The sequence below is a fragment of the Globicephala melas genome, chromosome 10 (genome assembly GCF_963455315.2).
Source record: "Globicephala melas chromosome 10, mGloMel1.2, whole genome shotgun sequence".
In the NCBI taxonomy this organism is placed as follows: Eukaryota; Metazoa; Chordata; class Mammalia; order Artiodactyla; family Delphinidae; genus Globicephala; species Globicephala melas.
Genome location: NC_083323.1, coordinates 102,119,016 through 102,136,584, shown reverse-complemented (window position 1 = coordinate 102,136,584; position 17,569 = coordinate 102,119,016). Strand labels below are relative to the sequence as shown.

General features: G+C 60.0%; 1 protein-coding gene across 27 annotated transcripts in view; it reads left to right on the top strand.

The window, feature by feature from the left end:
• The window catches only part of MICAL3 (microtubule associated monooxygenase, calponin and LIM domain containing 3), a 193,529-nt gene that overhangs the window by 143,357 nt on the left and 32,603 nt on the right, over positions 1 to 17,569 (top strand). For 20 of the 27 annotated variants that reach the window (XM_060306674.1, XM_060306679.1, XM_060306670.1 and 17 more), the window contains 5 exons: positions 6,281 to 6,476; positions 12,271 to 12,488; positions 13,762 to 13,848; positions 15,700 to 15,834; positions 16,789 to 16,851. In XM_060306674.1, coding sequence (XP_060162657.1) covers positions 6,281 to 6,476; positions 12,271 to 12,488; positions 13,762 to 13,848; positions 15,700 to 15,834; positions 16,789 to 16,851 — 699 coding nt within the window. Of the gene's footprint in view, positions 1 to 6,280; positions 6,477 to 12,270; positions 12,500 to 13,761; positions 13,849 to 15,699; positions 15,835 to 16,788; positions 16,852 to 17,569 lie in introns of those variants that run through there. The other 7 variants (XM_060306683.2, XM_060306689.2, XM_060306680.1 and 4 more) reach the window with 6 other exon arrangements.

Here is a 17,569-nt window from a genome sequence, read left to right as displayed (position 1 = left end):
AGATTTCAGAGGCTAGCCCCACGAGTGGGCTGGTGGACAGGCCCCTTACCTTGAGCTGTAGGGACCCTCCTGATCTGCCGGCCGCACCCATGGCTCCCGTGTGTGCACAGGTGTGTGCATGTGGGCGGCCAGGTGGGAACAGCAGAACTGCAGCTAGAGCTCAGCTCTGTGGGATTTAAGAGAAAACACAGCAGACCCCAGCACTTTAGACAGCAGAGAGGTGGCCATTCTGCGGGGTGACCCAGCTGACTTTTAAGGGTCAAGTCGAGTTTCATCTCTGAGATATTTCGACACATGAAAGATATGTTATCAAGAAGCTACACGAAGCCCTGGTAAGGTGTTTTTTTTTAATGGAGACTCGGGTACGTGCCTTAAAAGAGACCTCTTTGCCTTGGCCAGTTAGAGTGACGTGTGCCAGGATTTCCACCTGCCAAAAAGACACCTTTGGGAGATGTACTAATAGCAGCAAAAGTCACGTCATGTTAGAAAACTAACGTAACAGCAAAAGTCCCCTGGGATCCTGCAGATGGGGAGCCAAGGGCTGTGGCGATGGACGAGCCCCTCAGCTTCCTGAGGGGACTCTGCGGGCTGCAGGCTCCCACCTCCCACCTGGTGGGTTACCTGGGACAGTTCTGACTTGTCCCTGTTGCGCTTCCCGTCCTCGGCCTCTCGGTCACTGCCCGACTCTTGGTAATTCAGTATCTCCCCCTTGCGTCCGCGTGACCCGCTTTTCTCTGTGCCGCACGTGAGCACGCGGTCCCCCGGATGACGAGGAGACGCTGGGTGTGGAGGGGCAGTTAGCGATCCCGTCCCTCGCTACACAGCCACACAGCCCCGGGTGCTGTCCGGGACCGGTCTTCTAGGGCCTGTGGACATCAGAACCCTGGGTGGCAATAGTGCCGGCAGTGCCCAGCGGCGGGGCGTGCAGCTCACGTCACAGTCCTGACTCAGCCGTTCGTCCCTGTTCCTTCATCACCTGCTTCCCGAGCAAAGGAGCATCTGACACCCTCCTGTCCTGTGACCTCGGGACGTGCAGTGAACCCCAGCCCCCGACAGCAGGAAACCACAGAAGAGTCTGTCGGAGGGTCCACGTGCAGGGGCCGGAGTCACCTCACCGAGGCAGTGCTTGGAAACTCCTTCCTTTGGCCTCCAGAACCAAAGCGCCGGCGAAGTGTGCGGTGTCCTCCAAATCTCCGTGCGAGGCCTCAGGCGTACGGCCGGCCCAGCAGAGTCTGCTGAGGCCCAAACCAGCTGTCCCAGGGCCCTTCTGAGAAGGCCGTGGAAGCAGCCCCAGTGAGCCTTTCCCCCAAGATGGGCCTCCTCCTCCTGCAGACACCAGACCCCACTGTCCTGCCGGACGCGAGCGGGGACAGGGTCCCGGGCAGAGCGGCCGCCTGCTTCTCGGACAGCTGAGCGGCAGCTCAGCCGGCAGCTTGAGTGGCATGAGGTGGGGGGAGTGGGCTGCTTCTTCCCCGCGGGGCCGCCGGGCCACTCACGCCACGGGGTCCCTCTCGAAGGCAACGCCCCACAGAGGCAGCTGTCTCTGGTCCGGACAGCGGTCCTGTCCCGGGGTGGCCATGCGTTGCCGCAGAACTGCAGCAGGGACCCCCTCGCAGCCCCGTGAGGACGGGGGCTCCTCATGAGGAGGGCGGCCTCTCCCCCAGGGTGATTTCACGCGTGTTGCCAAGGGCTTTGGCAGCGCTCGTCCGTCAGCTGAGAGCAGGTTCTCCCGTGAGGAAAATATTTGCTTGAGGATGATGTATGGAGCTCACACAGGCAGTGACTGGCCCAGAGCAGGGCCCGTCACTCAGGCTCAGAGCCTTTCTCTTATTTAGGGTGCCACCCAGATCCTGGAGCTGTTTCCCTTCGGTCTATGGAGCTGGAATTGGCCTCCAGTGACCTGAGATCTGCTTGCCTGGACTTAGGGAACAGTCAGCCTAGGAATGATCCCAAATCCCTCATCCCACTTTCAGCTGGGAAGCCCCTGTGTGTCGCCACATGAAAAGCATGTGACGTGGAGAGGCCGGGGGTCTTGGCCTGACCCTGCTGGTTCACTCTGACTTTCCAAACTGCCCTTCTGCAGCCTCTGCTCTCCTGGGCTCCTCCGAAGCTGACGAGACAGCGGGGACCCGGGGGTGGCAGGTGGGGGTCCTCTGTCACGGTGTCAGAACCACTGCCAAGGCCACCTCCACCATTACTTCCTTCAGTGTCTTAATTTACCATCACCATCCGGTTAGTCTGGCCAATGGCCCTCTGCTCAGGACAGAGAGTCAAGGATGCTGATTCTGTTGGTTTTTGTTTGTCTGCATTTCCCATGACATTTCAAGGTTATGGCCCAGGAATGCTAAGCACGCTTCGGCAGTTGGTGAATCTGGGGTACTTGGCGAGCATCCTCTGAGTGCCACCTTCCCTTTGGGAAAACGGCCTCCATGGGGACCCGGCCCTGAGGGAACATCCTGCTTTCCCTGGTCGCTGAAAGTGGGTGGAGACCAGAGGGGCCTGGGGCCTGACCAGTGAGTGACTCCAGCCCTCCCGCCTTTTACAGTGTCTCCAGTGGGAATGTCTTGAGCCTCACGGCCCACAGCCTCCTCTCTGTGGGGACCGATGTGTGAATGATCTGAGTGTTTCTGGCTTCGTTTTTGTTGCTTGTGGCCAAGCCCAGTATTAAATTAACATCTCCCCTCCCCAGAGCCCCAGCCTCTGGGCTTGGGGTTGGGTGATCCCCTGCTCTATGCAGCCTATGGAAACTCCAGAGAATTGACGCTGGGAGGAGGGCAGGATGTCATTCCAGACGCCAGACGCTCTGCTCCAGGACATTTCCATGGAGTCTCTGTCCTTCGTCATGAAGGTCATGATGGGGAGGAGATCGTGGTGAAGACGCCCCTGCGGGGGAAGGCAGAGCAGGACGCCAAGGAAATGCGCCTTGGCGGCAGCACACCAGGCCTCTGAGCAGACGCTGTGCTCCTGGGTCGGGTCGTGGCTGCACCGCTCACCAGCTGTGTGACCTTGGGCAGCTTACTGTCTCTGAACCTCGGTGATCTCATTTGCAAACTGTTACCTACCTTAAAGCTGGCGCCTACCTTCGTGTTCCTCCAGACCGCCCTCCTTGGATCCCTGGGTGGGCCACGCGCCCCTTTTCCATGCTCCCGTGGTCCCGCGTGTGTGCTCGAGCCCTGACGCCTCTACACGCCTGGAACCATCCCTATGAGGACTTTCTTTGCCATGCCCGGCCTGCGGCGCTCGGAGTAGAGAGCATTTTAGCCTGTGTTGTTTCCCCAGGTTCTCGTGGAATTCCTGGCAGACACTGTGCATTTCCCCCAAGGGTCTTTCCATGAGTGTTTTCCTTCTCTACCTTGAAATTGCTCAGTCTGAACTGATGATGTGAGTTGTTTTCCCTTAAGTGACAGCTCTTACTCTGTTTTTCTTCTACCATCTAAAAGAAATACTGGTCTTTATTCCAGATTCATGGAATTCCCCAAAACTTTGTGCTCAGGTAGTTGCCACCCATTTATTTCCCTTTCCGTTTAAGGGCAGTTGTCAAAAATACACGATGGGAAGGACAGAATCAAGTGGTACTGTAGTCGGGGACCCTTGGCCTTGTCTTTATCGAGCTGGGTTTTGATGAGGAGAAGGGAGGCCAGGAAGGCTGGTGTTTGGAAAGGCTGGCCCCGCGATTAGAGCCTGTGCCCTTGGAGGGCCTGGGGGCAGGTGTGGAGACTGTCCAGACCGTGTCCATCTGCTGTGCTCCCTGCCTCTTTCATGCTGTCATCTGGAGACCACGTGTTTCCTAATTTTCCACACGCCCTCATCCAGCATCAGAGCTCACACTTCGGGGGCCCTGAGCTCAGTGTTGAAGGATAGTCCGGGGGTGCCCAAAATGAGGTTCCCGGGGCACCAAGACCGGGACGGGCAGATGTGTGCACACGGCACAGGATTCGTGCCCAGACCCCATGGTTATACGTTTACCTGCATTTGTAAGTGAACACGCCCCAGGTCTTGCTTTTCAGAAAGAATCTCTAGTGATTTGAAGGGTGCTGTTTGGCGGGAGATCCTGGTCACTGCAGCAGATGCGCTGAGACTTTATTCCGTGACTGCCCGCATTCACAGGGTTATTTCTAATGATTTTACAAGGAGGTTCGGAACATGCGCATGACAGAAGGCCCAGCCTTCCAGACGTTTTCTGCACAAACTCTCACGTCACAAAAGTTACTAAATCAGTGTTCCCACCCCGTCCTTCAGCCCTTCATCAGGGGGCTTCTGGGCTTCGCCTGAAGACCACCTGACACTGGCTGGCGTGACCTCACCTGCTAAACCTAGTGTCGGTCCCTAAAGCCGAGAGTGTCGCCGAAGCCAGGTGCCTGCCCTGGCAGGACGCAAGGCCCTGTGCCCCGCCCCGCCCCGGTGCCTGCGTCCCTCCACCTGGGCCCCTTCCCGGTGCTGCTTGCTCTGTTCAGAGCCTCTTCCCTCCTTCTGTGTCCACTAACTGTCGTTTGCAATCCAGGGCAGGTGGATGCAATGGACTTGTACAGATTGGTGGTGAAAATGTTCCTGGACCTCAGCTGTATCACCTAACTCCTAGAAGAGGGAGGCAAGAGTGTACGGAGCACAGAGGTGGCACCTGCACAAATGCACGTACATGCGTGTGTAATTCACTGCGTACTCACACAATCCCACGACGTGGGATTGTCCTTGTTCACGGATCAGGAAGCGAGCTCTCAGTGGTTGTTTGATTTTCCTAAGGTCCTTCAGCTGGTCACTGGCGGAGTCCGTTGTCTCAGCGGGTCTGTCTGACTCTGCACCACACGTGACGTCCTGTCACAGTGGACACAGGAGAGTGGTCGGTGGGCCTCTTCTGCCCAAACGTGGGGTCACAAGGTGTATTAGGAAGGGTAACGATGGAGATGGGGGAGGTGAGGGATGCGTGACGGCGACATCAGACACCTGAGACCTCAGAGTCCACGAGCCCATCGCAGGCCTCAGATTTCTTTTCTTTTCTTTTCTTTCTTTCCTTCTTTCTTTTCTTTCTGTTATTTATTTTTGGCTGCGTTGGGTCTTTGTTGCTGCACGCTGGCTTTTTCTAGTTGCAGCGAGTGGGGGCTACTCTGTTGCGGTGCGCGGGCTTCTCATTGCGGTGGCTTCTCTTGTTGTGGAGCACGGGTTCTAGGTGCACAGGCTTCAGTAGTTGTGGCATGAGGGTTCAGTAGTTGTGGTTCACGGGCTCTAGAGCGCAGGCTCAGTAGTTGTGGCTCACGGGCTTAGTTGCTCCATGGCACATGGGATCCTCCCGGACCAGGGCTCGAACCCGTGTCCCCTGCATTGGCAGGCGGATTCTTAACCACTGCACCACCAGGGAAGCCCAGTCCTCAGATTTCTTCGCAAAGGAATGATAGAGTCTAGAAACCGCCATCGTGGGCCTCCCAGAGCAATGATTGACCAGGCAGGGTCATCAGTGGATCTTCAGCCCCCTGACGTGGGTATTCTGGGAACAGGTAGTCCAGGGTCTCTCCGCATCACCCCACAGAATACTTATTAATTACAAAGGGGAAAAGGTCTCTTTACCACAGAGACGTGGGTGGGCGCCAGCTCAACCAAGCTGTCCAGCTGGTGTCACCAGGACCGAGGGGGCCTGACTGTCCTGCGTGGGTGCAGTGGGAGGAGCCCGGAGTCGTCCACAAGGTGTTCTCGTGGAACAAAAAGTCTTGCCGTGAATCTAAACGTGAGACAGACAAACCCACAGTGTGAGAAGCTCTGCAGAATAGCTTACCTGGACACCTCAGTAGACCAGCCAGATGCAGTGCCCGAACCTCGACTGGGTCCTGGACCATGGGGTGGGGCAGCAGGTCCGGACCATGGGATTGCAGCAGCAGGTCCTGAACCAAGCGGGTGGGGACATTGGGTCCTGGACCATTTTATGGGGGGCAGCGGGTCCTGGACTTTGTCGGGGGACAGCAGGTCTTGGACCGAGGGGGTGGGGCAGCAGAGAGGACTCCCTTCTCAACAGGCTGCTTTCCCTTGAAGGCCAGTCCTGCCCCTGCCCCTGCCCCCTGGCCAGTGTGCACTGCTCCCCAGGCTGTCGCGTCCCTGTAGGGCAGATGTGGGGTCTTTTGTCTTCTGCCCCCTCACACCAGAGACCTCTGGGCTCTCCGGGGCCCGACCTTGTTGACTGCTGCCGTGTCCGGCTCCCTGGCCTCGTGGGACGGCTGCCCCTCCTTCCAGGGAGAAGTTCCTTCCCTCGTCCCTGTCGCTGATCCCAGAACTTTGCTTCTTGCTTGTCGTGCAGGCCCGAGCGTGAACGGCCTGGAGGAGCCCAGCATCGCTAAGAGGCTGCGGGGCACCCCGGAGAGGATTGAGCTGGAGAACTACCGCCTGTCGGTGCGGCAGGCGGAGGGGCTGGAGGAGGTGCCCGAGGAGACGCAGGCCGAGCACAACCTGAGCAGTGTGCTGGACACGGGGACGGAGGAGGACGCGGCCAGCAGGTCAGCCTGTGGGGCTGCGTCTGTGACGGGCAGGGGAGCGGGGCCCTGAGCCCAACGGCCTGGGTTTGCGTCGTGACCCGTGACTGGGCGGTCGTGTGACCTCTCTGCCTGTCCCCTCGTCCGTGAGAGGGGCAGCAGCACCAGGGCCTCCTGCAGAGTTGTGCGAGTGTCCCGGGGTAGAAGGTGCTTGGGACAGAGCTGGGCACGTGTAGGTGCTTGTAGGTGTTGGCTGCGGACTCCAGCGTCCAGCTCCTCAGCTGGTCGTCCTCTGGGGCCTGTGAAATATATAGGATGTGCATCTTGCCCCCTCGTGGTAAGGAAAGCGATGGTGACCAGGACCAGGGTGGAGGGTTGACTGAGGTTCAAGCCCAGGGTCTCTGGTCCACATCCAGGGCTCTCCATGTTCCCTGCCGCCTGGTGCCCCAGCTCCCCGTCTCGTTAGTCAGAAAGGACCAGTTTGTTTGACTTAATTCAGAGATTCAGTACTTACTGAGCACCTACCAAGACCTTAACCCTGCTTTTCATTGAAAAGGAACAGAAAAAATGTGCCCTGGGCTGGTGTTTACAGATGTGTCGGGGGAGGGGCTTCCACGGGGCGGGGGCGGCAACCGTGCCCCTGGGGGTGGGTTCCAGGGAGGCTCTGGGGTGACTCAGCCACCGGGTCACTGTGCAGTCTTGGGGAAGCTGTCTCATCGCTCTGGGCTTCTTTTTTTCTCCCGTGTGTGGAAAGAGGCAGAAACCTCGCAGTGCGTGGTGCCGGCCGGCTGAGCCGCGTGCACCTTTGGGGAAAGTGCCCCACACACCCCCTCATCTCTGTCCTTGTCCGCGCATTCCCGTCACCCGCAGGCCTGCCTGAGTCAGTGGGGTCAGTGCCCAAGTCAGGGCTCAGCAGGAGACCCTACGGGCTGGAAGAGAACAGGACAGGCAGGTGGAGTGGAGTCAGGACAGGCGGACCCCCTGCAGCCCCCCTTGCAGAGCCTTCCCAACCAGCGCCCTCAGGACGCAGCGCTCCAGAGGTGGGGCGGAGTGGAGGGCTGGGCTCGGTGACATGGGCAGACCCTGTCCTGCAGGAATAACATTTCCTGCACTGTGATGTGTAAACCGAGGGATTATGGGGCAGGAGTGGAGGTGATGTAGCCTGGGCTTTGCAGGAAGGCTGAGTCACAGCCTTCGCAGCAGTGAGGTAGAAGGATAGGTCAGTCAGCACCCAGTGGTGTGGTAAATACCCCATCGTACTCAAGTTCGCATTTGAAAAAGCACTAAGCGTGGATGCTATGTAAAGTGTAACAACGGTCTCATAAGAGTGCGGCGCCAGAGCTCACTTCCCCAAGGAAGCCGTAAGATGCCTCCATCCTTCCTTGGAGAGTCATCGGACTTGAAGATGAGAGATGACAGAGTTTCCAGGAACTGACCGGTCCAAGCGGGGATTCACTCTCCTCTTACCTCGGGCGCCTGCGGTGCGGGCAGAGCGCGGGGTGCCGTTGGGACGTGACTTTGCAGGCAGACAACCCAGACTTGAGGCCTAGCTCCACCTTCTGCTAGTTGGCGGCAAGTTTCTTACGCTCTCTTGCCCTCCTTTCCTCATCTGCAAAGGACACTGCGCGTCAGAGGTTTGCTTTGAGCATTAAACCAAATAAAGTAGTGGGCACAGTGTCTGCACCTGGTGGGCAGTTGCTGTAATCACTGTCTTACCTGTGGATCCAGGCACAGCCCAGGCAACCCTCACTAGGAGCGGCAGGGTGGTGATTCCTGTTTGGGTTTCCTTGAACAGGTGGTTTAAGTGCCAGAAATCGGGCTTGCCTCGAATTTGCCCTGGGGCAGTGGTGACCAAGCTTCGCCTGCATCAAAATCACCCGCCGGCTCGTGAGAGCACAGACAGCTGGGAGGTTTCTGTCCCAGTCCGTCTGGGGTAGAGCCCATGATCTGCATGTCTCAGAAGTTCCCGGCTGGTGCTGTGGTCTGGAGACCACGCTCTGAGAACCACTGCTCTAAATTTCTCAGATGTCCCTGATGTGACACGTGCGACACTTGGTCGAAGGATAATTCCTGGCCCTGCTCCTGCCAGGGTCTCACTCGGTGGGCGTGGGGTGGAGACCAGGAACACCTGTTTTGACAGATACCCAGGCGATTCCCATCATCTTTGCGGTTTCCTTCACACCAGCAGAGAATCTCGACCGAGGCCTCATCAGCTCCATGACCCTTCCTTGGAGGGGCGGGAAGGAGCATCTTCCAGAGGGGACCCTGGAAACAGTACTTGCATTTTCTCTGGGAGAGCCTGGGTGCCGGGGCAGGAGAAGGCTGGTCTGGTTTCCGTGTGTTTTCTCCTTCCTGTGTCGGGGAGGGCCGGAGCCCAGGTGTGCTTCCCAGACGGGCAGCCAGGGCTGCAGAGGACTCCCTGAAGGTCACAGGAGACAGGCCAGCCCAAAGGGTGACAGCGTGAGGAACAGCCCCTCCTGCGAGGCACACCTGACTGCTCCCCTTCTCACCCTCCACCCGCAGGGTGCCGGCCTGAGCGCGGAGTGATCTCCACCGCGTGCAGATCGCAGGACCCGGCAGGTCTCCTCCACAGGCGGCTCAGTGCTTACAGGGTTGGCAGGGTGGGCAGGACCTTGTCCCGCCGCGCAGGACGGGGCGTTGCTCGGAGACGCTCTGAGCGTTCCCAGCGGGAACGTTCCCAGCGGGTTAACTTAAAAGGAAAGCCACCAGCAGCTTCAGGTGGTGTCCATCCGCGGCGGCTGCCCGAGTTCCCAGGTCGACGCGGCAGCCAGGAACCGGGTCGTGACCTTCCTCCTGGGTTTGACGGGGTGACCTGATGTGGGCGGACGCTGGGGGTTCCTGACTTCTCACCCAGACCATCCCACCTCTGGAAGCCCGGCTTCCTCATTTGTGGGAACGGGGATGATAACAGTGGCTGTGCCCTTGAGCTACTGTGTGATCAGCTGAGCTGATCCATGTGAAGTGCCTCGTGCTCCAAGCACCTCTTCTTCTCTGTATCTGCTCCTCTGCGGCTCTTTTAAGTCTGGAGCAGACCTTGTCCCTTGAGAAGCTGGTCCGTTGACTTTGTGTCCTCCTGCCAGCCCACCGTGGGCTCGGTGAGAAGACGGCGCCTGGGGAGGTTCGGGGAAGGCGCTGTGGGAGGAGTGATTCGGCTACACCCAGCGGGGAGGCTTCCGCTCCGTGGTTCCAGCGGGACGTGTCAGCTCCGCCGATGGGCTTTGCTGAGGGGCTTCACAGGGACCACCTCCCACCCTGTGAACGCGGGTGCAGCCTGCCTGGCCTTCCTGGTTGTGCCCCTCATCTGCTTTTGCCCATCTCGGCAGTGCTAGGCAAGCGATAAGAGAGGGTGTGGCCTGGGAGGCTGCCTGGATCGAATAGCCACGGGGCAGGATGGAGTTACAAGTGTGGAAGCAGATCCCTGCTGTCGTGGAAAGCTCGTCTTAACGACTACATTTTCTGGCTCTGTGTCTCCTGAGAGGCTGTGTCCTGTGGTCTTCCTCTCCTCCCTAAAGGGCAGGGAAGTCGGTTGTCTTGTGTTTTGTTCTGCTGTAGGGGTTCTGCCTCCTGGAAGTGTTCCAGGCTGTAGTCCAGGCAGGGAATGTTCCTCACACAGATCCTTCCTCCTGCCCCTCAAAGGCCAGACCCAGAGGTTCAGGCGCTGGGAGCAGCCCGAGAACATATCATAAGATGAACCTTGAGTAGTGACTTCACACTGCGAACCTGACATGACGTGAGGAGCCTAGCCAGACCCGGAGGGCTGCTCTGAGGGCCCGTGGACGGTGATGCCTGGGGAGGAGCAGCTGGCAGTACCTGTCCATCTCTCTCTCTTTCACCAAGGCAGGCAGGGCGGCTTGCCTGTGTCCCATCTCTAGAAGCGTGTGGCACTCCAGAAGCATGGTTGACCTTCCGCCCTGTTTTTATGCTCTGTGCCTCCCTTGCTATTCTCCGTGGTCCTTGAGCTGTCACAGCTTCAAGTAGGGCCTCATCACGCAAGCTGCCCTCATGACACGGCACGGGGAGAGGCTGCCCTGAGCCCACCCCCCAGAGAGCTGCCCGCCGACAGCTGGGGCCCCAGTGCGCCTGGCATGAAGGAGGGCAGGCTGGCCTCCCTGTCCACCTGAAGTGTTGCAAATCGACCTGAGGTTAGAGCTGAGCACAAGAGGCATTCTTACCCTGATTTCACGTTTGAAAGATGTTAAATGACACACACGGGCTCACACGTTGTCGTTAGTTAATAAGTGTAAAGAAGTGAAATCACAACGATAAGGCAAAGATCATGGCTAAGTAAACACTGAGGGCTAACAAACTCCAGAGGACAAGCTTTCTGTGGTCCACATTCTTATGTCTTCCCACTTGAAACTGCCTCGCACAGACCCCCACCGCCCTGCATTTACCGGCCACCTTGTCTAGTCCTGGTGTTCGCATCTTATCTCCCCTGACACTGAAGATCTTTTCTGTGGCAGCTTTGTGACGTCTAGGAAGGGCACTGTGGGCAGAGACACTCAGTAAATTGTAGTTGAATGAATGAGTGAAGTAGGAGTTGCCAGACTGAGCTGCCGGCAGTGAGGAGCCGCTCTTTCTTTCTGAGGTCAGCGGCTGAGCTTCAGTAGGTGCTCAGAAACGTCTGCTGAGTGCACGCATGAATGAGTGTGTAAACAAGCGAATGGATGGCTGGAGGACCGGAGTGTCGCACAAGCGCGATGCGGTCAGTAAAGTCTCACTCCACTAGGGGCACCCGCTACAAGCCGGTGTTCACACCCCCTTCCCGGCGTGGACACAGGCTTGGAGAGCATGACCAGCCAGCTCGTGGTCACACAGTTGTCGTGGCAAAGCCCTGCGGCCCAGTGAGGGGTCGAGGGACACAGCCCTGGAGGCCACCCTCACCTCTGACTCGATGAAAGTGATGGAGTCCCCAGCGCCACCCGCGGGTGCAGTAATTTTCTAGAAAGGCTACAGGACAGAACCCACTGGCGGGGCTGTGCTCACGGCCCTTCTCCGTTACGGAGCGGAGCGCGGAGGCCAGTCTGAGAAGGGCGGCTCCCGTCCCTGCGGGCTCAGGCAGAGCCACTCTCCTGGTGTTAATGTGTGACGACACCCACAGAGCCTTGGGGTCCACGTTCCCTGTGGAATGTGGTTGAGCCCGGTCTCCGGGTCGGCTGACGCTGGTGACCCAAGGCCTTCACCCCAAACCACGTTCTTAGACTCTCCATCCTGACCGGAGGCCCCAGGGAGTCAGGCCTCCCCATCAGGCAGGGCATCCCGGGGCTTAGGGTCTCCTCCAGACACGGGCGGCTGGGCCAGGCCCTCTGAGCAAGGCGGGAGCTCTTAGCCCCGGGAGCAGGCGTCGGGGCCCTCGCGCAGCGAGCACCCCTCCTCAGGGTGGGCGTTTGTCCAGGCGCCCTCACCCGCAGCGTTGCACACTGCACTGTGGGGTTTGGGAGCGGGGCCTGGGGCTCCCTTTCCTGTGAGCAGCACCTCCGCCAGCCCGCTTCCTGCCGGCGGCCCTTCTTCCCACCCGGGATCCTCCAACGAGATGGTGCGTCCACGGGAGCGGAGGTGCTCTTCACCCTTGGTCCCCAGGGTCACGAGCTTCGAGCCTGTGCTTGGCGGGGCTGCCCCGGCCTGTGTGACCCATCTCGCCCTCCATTCACCCTCTGTGCGCTGGCCCCAAGGTGTCGTCCCTCCCTTCCCGCCCGGCAGGTGCCTTGCCGGGAGCCTCTGCCTGTGCCCCTGGCTTTGAGCCACCCCCTTCTCCGTTCTGTGGCCCCCTCACTGGGTTCTGTGGTCACTTCTGCAGCAGTTCTGAGTCCGAGATGGAGGAGGAGGAACCCCCACTGCCCCCCTCGGACCTGGGCGGCGTTCCCTGGAAGGAGGCCGTGAGGATCCATGCTCTTCTGAAAGGAAGGAGTGAAGAGGAGCTCGAGGCCTCCAGGAGCTTCGCAGCTGGGGAGGAGGACGCGGAGGACGCAGGGGACGAGGAGGACGAGGAGGACGAGGAGGACGCGTCTAGTGAAGGTCAGAGTAAAGCCTCTTCTCCCGACCCGACCCGCGTGTGGGAGGCTTCTGTGGCCGGGGTCACGTGGCATGCCTCCCACAGGCCCCAGGGGACCCATGAAGGGCTGTCCGGGTAGAGCTGCATGCAGAGGCAGATGAGGGCCTCCTCCAGGTCAGGCCACTCGTCCTGTCCTGTTCCAGCTAAAGGAACGAAGGGAACTTAGCTTTCTGGGGCTTCCCTGGCTCCTGGTCCTGGACGTCGGAGGCTGCCGAGCATTGAGGAGGGAGGGCCCCTCAGGAGGGGTCACCGGTGGTGCGTGGTGACGTGCTGGGACCTGTGTCCTGGTAGGTCAGTCGGGCTGGCTCTGAGATGCCTCTTGTCTCGCACTCGAGGTGTTGGGTCCTGCCCCGTCCGCCTGTGTGATCCCGGGTGGTGAGGAAGAGCTTCCTGGGCTCCTTCTCTGGCCTTTGTCGGAGGGTCAGTCTCCCTGTCCCGGCTGCACCGGGCCTGGAGTGGTGAGCAGGGCCAGGCAGGCAGAGCCCTGAGTCCGCGGGAACTCGTGTCTGCTTAGGCCGTGGTGTCCGTGTGGGGTGTGGGCAGGATGAAGAGGACGTGAGCCGTTAGCCAAGGAGCCTGGCCCGTGGGGCTGGCCCTGGAGGGCTCTGCGCCTTGCAGGCCTATCTCTCTGTTCCTCCTGGAGTTCCCTGTGCTCGGCGGCCAGTCCCAGCCCGGGCTCGTTCGCTCCAGCTCAGTGAGGGCCAGGCGCTGACCGGGCAGGGTGTGCATTACCCGTGGTCCTCAGCTGGCAGTGGAGCCCCAAGCTGGCGGCCCTGACGAGGTCAGGCGGCAGAGGTGGGGCCTCCCTCGGGCTCCTGGAGCCCTCGTGGCCCCGGTTCTGCTGTGTAGGCCTCCCTCCCACCTGGAGGTTGGGGTGGGACCCCAAGGCAGCACGTGGGGCCTGCACACCGCCCTTGTGTGAGGAGTAGGGGGTGGCGTCCGGGCTGCTTCCTCCGCCAGCTGTGTCTGTAGAGCCGAGTGCCCCGGCGTGAGTCAGTGGGGATCGCGTGCACGGCCCGCCCCAGGGGACACAGCCAGGGGTCGGGGCGTGGTGCCCCCTCTCCAGGAGAGCTTGGCCCTGCTTCCCTCCCGAGACCTGATCTCCTGGACGTGGAAGTAGCGTCCGGCTCCAGCCTGCGGGAATGGGCTTGGAGTGGAGGAACCTGGGGATGACTCTTCTCTCTGTCCTCTCCTCCCCGTCTGCTCCCACGCGGTGCTTTGCTGTGGGTGTGGAAGGAGAGTACTGGCCCCGGGACAGAGAACTCCTGCAAGGCCAGCCGCTGGGGCACCTGCCAGAGGAAGAGGACATGGGTACACGTGAAGGTACCTCTGCCCACCTCCACCCCGGCCCCTGGCAGCCGTCCAGCCGCCCCCGAGAGCAGGTCCCCTGTGGAGAGACGGGGTTTCCTAGAGCTGCAGTGGCGGGCGAGGCATCCACCCCTGGGTGCCCCTGTGCCCCTTGACCATTTGCTGCCAGTCCCTCATCCGGTTACGACTCAGCTCCTCCTCTGATGTGAGCCGAGCACCCCACGTCACAGTCAGCTCTCAGAAGTGGCGGGGCCAGCACAGGCGCCCGGAGCCCCTCCCCTGTGCCTGGGCGATGAGTCCCCAAGGCTGCATGCACTGGCGACACGCAGGCGCGCCCCAGGGAGAAGGCTCGCTGTCTTCCCCTGCTTGCCTGGAAGGTGGAGAAGGGGTCTGCGTTTCCTCCTTGACTTAATGTCTCGGTCCGAAGACAGTCGGGCTCTCTGGTGGCTGCTGTGACTCAGCCCCGTCCAGCACCACCAAGGCCCCTCGACCCTAGAGGAAGCCCTTAGAGGCCAGCGGCTCCCAAGAGAGCACACGGGCTGCGACCCCACGCCCAGCACAGCCCCCATCCACGTTCGGTGGCCTTAGCGGTGAGTTCTGCCCACGTCACGTTCCCTGTTGCTTGGAGATTAGGAGGTTGTCGTTTTCATGATGAAGCCAAAGCCAAAGCCAGGTTGCCCAGTTAGACCGTAGAGAGTCCTTCTGATCAGGTGGTACCTGCTCTTGCTGCCCGAGAAGCCACCCTCCCTCCTGTAGGGTCCCCTCCCCCAAGTCGCTGGCTGTCCCTTATTTTAACCCAACTGTATGGCATGGTCCAAGCACTGATTATGGGAGCCCTCGGGGCAGGGGTGCATGCAGATTCCTTGGGCCCCCGAGAGCAAGAACAGCCTGAAGGCGGGGCCCCTGGTGAGTTCTCACCTGGCTAAGAAGCCGAGCCTTATGTCCAGGGGTGGATCAGCGGGGCCCCTGGTGAGTTCTCACCTGGCTAAGAAGCCGAGTCTTACGTCCAGGGGTGGATCAGCGGGGCCCCTGGTGAGTTCTCACCTGGCTAAGAAGCCGAGTCTTACGTCCAGGGGTGGGTCAGCGGGGCACCAGTAGCGTGTTCGGGAAGAGGGCTTTGACCTCAGAAAGGGCAAAGAGGGGTTTACTTCTTGTTCCTGTGAACTCCCACTGCTCTGGGGTCTGCAGGACAGACTCCGCTTCCTCCCCACCGCAGCCTTCTCTGAGCGCACCCCCGCCTCAGCCCAGCATATGCTGCATGAGGCCCATTGTAGAAGGGGATGTTTTTCTCTTTAGCTGCAGAAGATAAAAACTAGAATCCCAGCAGCGTCACTGCCTGCCACACGTGAGCTGGCTGCCCTGTCCCGCCCCACCTCTGTGTCCACGCGGCAGGGGGCCATAGGCACGGGCTGTGTGGCCAACAGAGCCACGTACTTGGGACCTTGGGAGGCTGGCCCTGCAGAGGCCAGTTGTGACCCGCTCTTTTCTCCTAACTGGGCACTTGGGTCCCTCAGACACAGTTAAGATGAAAAGAGCTTCAGAAAGGAAGGTACTTTCTGCATCGGAGGGGAGTGTAGGACTCTCTTCATCCACATTGACAGCTGCATGAGGCTTGAAGGACTGAATCAAGTTGAATGAGTAGAAGTCGGGCGTGTGTGCGTGTGCACGTGTGTGTGCGTGTGCTTATTCTCAATCCTTGCTTCTTTCTGATTCAAACTGATCCTGGCAAGTATGGTAACTTTTCCTTCTGTTTCCTCTCCTGTGGTGTTTGATCCTTCCTTCCCTGGCCTGTTTACTTTCTCCTTCCTTCCTTCCCGTCATCTCTCCCTTCCTCATCTCCTCTGCCCCTCGAACCTGGTACACTAGCTGGGAGCCCAAGGCTGCAGCAGCTCGTAAATCCAGCCGATCCCTTGGAGATCCAGGCTGACGTGCACTGGACGCACATCCGTGAGAGCCAGGAGGAGCAAGTGTCACCAGCCTCTGAGTCCCCTCCTTCCAGAGGTAACTCCTCCAGGTGCAGGGTGCCTGGCACCTCTGTCCCGCTTCCCCTCGGGCTGCCGGGGACTCTCCTGTAGGGCGGGGCCCCCAGGCTCCTCACAAGTAAGAGCCAGCGGAGCATGTCTGCTCCCTGGGCTCTCGTCAGAGGATATGTGAAGTCTCGGTGGGTAAGAGGTGGGCTGTTGTCCGCTGACGCGAAACAGTGAACTTGACGTTGGGAAAACCAAGAATTTGCTGACGTTGCCCGTGTCACTAGGCAGGGTTCTTCCTTCTCCACTTGGAGGAATGTCCTGTGCTTTTCCTCATGCGGTGTGTCTCGGTGTGAGTGTGCACGGACAGGATGGGGTCAAGGGACCATATCTTGGACTGAAATAAAGTTTTAAGAAGCAGTTTATATCCAGGAGGCCTCTGAAGGAGCATCGTTACCAGCTCTAGGTTTTAGGGGAGGTGCTCTGCAGCCCACGGCAGGACGATGATGAACCTTGCTCTGGCTTCTTTGAAGGAAGGAAAGGAAAACCTGGAGACCGTGCCCGCCTTGGTGCTTCGCCCTCTGTCTCTTGCTCACCTGTCTCCACGTTTGCACTCGGTGCCTGTTGGGGACACAGCCTGCAGGGTGCCGAGGGCGCAGAGCGGGTGGCCCGGCCTTCATGGGAGTTAGCCACCTTCGCCGCAGGCAAGGCCCACCTCTTTAACCACGTTTGCGGCCGCGTAAACACCCAGCAGCTCTGCAGGAGCCAAGAGAGGGCCTGCTGACCGGGGACGCCCCCTTGACCCTCCCGTGCTCTCTCTCCTCTCCCTGTCCCGACACCCTGCTTGCCCCTGGTTGGGGCCGGACGGGCCTCGGACTGTAACGTCGTCCGTCTCTCTTCCATGTGGACCACAGGAGGACCTCCGCTCTCCTCGCCGGGAACGCTTACTCCCGTGTAACTTTGTATTTATCGTCTGTTTCAAATTCAGGGCCCGACCTTCCCTCCGTTCGCCGTGCAGCAGTGCAGGCCTGGCTGGAGTCGGTCTCCGGAGGTTGTTGGGTGATGTTCGTTCTCTGCCCGCTCACCATAACCACTCTCTTGGCAGCTCTGCTGGTCCCTTAACTCTGGACTTCTAGTGCTGCCGCTAGTGCATGCGCGGCGGAGGGCGGGGGCACGTGCATGCCTTGCTCAGGCCGCCGCCCTTGCATGGACCAGACACGCCACGCGCCCTCCTGGGAAGACCAGAGCAGAGCAGTAGTGCAGTCGGGCGGGGGTGGGTGTCGTTTTGTTAGCAGACATAGAGTGAAACCGAAGCCGAAGGACTGTGCACAGCACTGAGGCTCAGAGTCCGCAGAAATGAGGCTGGACAGTGGCTGGGTGTGGGCTGGAGGATTCTCGCAACAGTCAGTACCGCTCCTGTGGTGCCACGACTGAGGCAGTCAGTACTGGGGTGAGGGCTAGGCTGGGTCTGCAGGCCGAGGTGCAGGGCTCTCTGCAAGCTCTCAGGCCACGAGGGAGCCGAGAGACCTTGCCTGTCCTCAGTGCACTTTTCGGCGGGGGGGGGGGGCATTTCTCAGTGAGGGGCTCTGGCATCGGGCAGGACGTGGGACAGCCTTGGCCCCCACCGGTTGTGAAGTGCAGGAGGGCTGGTTGCCCCTTCCGAGTGGGCAGGCTGGTTGCCGCACCAGCCGCCTGCCAGCCGCCCGTTATCCTCCTCGGCTCACAGGTCAGGAGGCACCTTCACGCCGAGCTGTAGAGAGGGCTGCGGT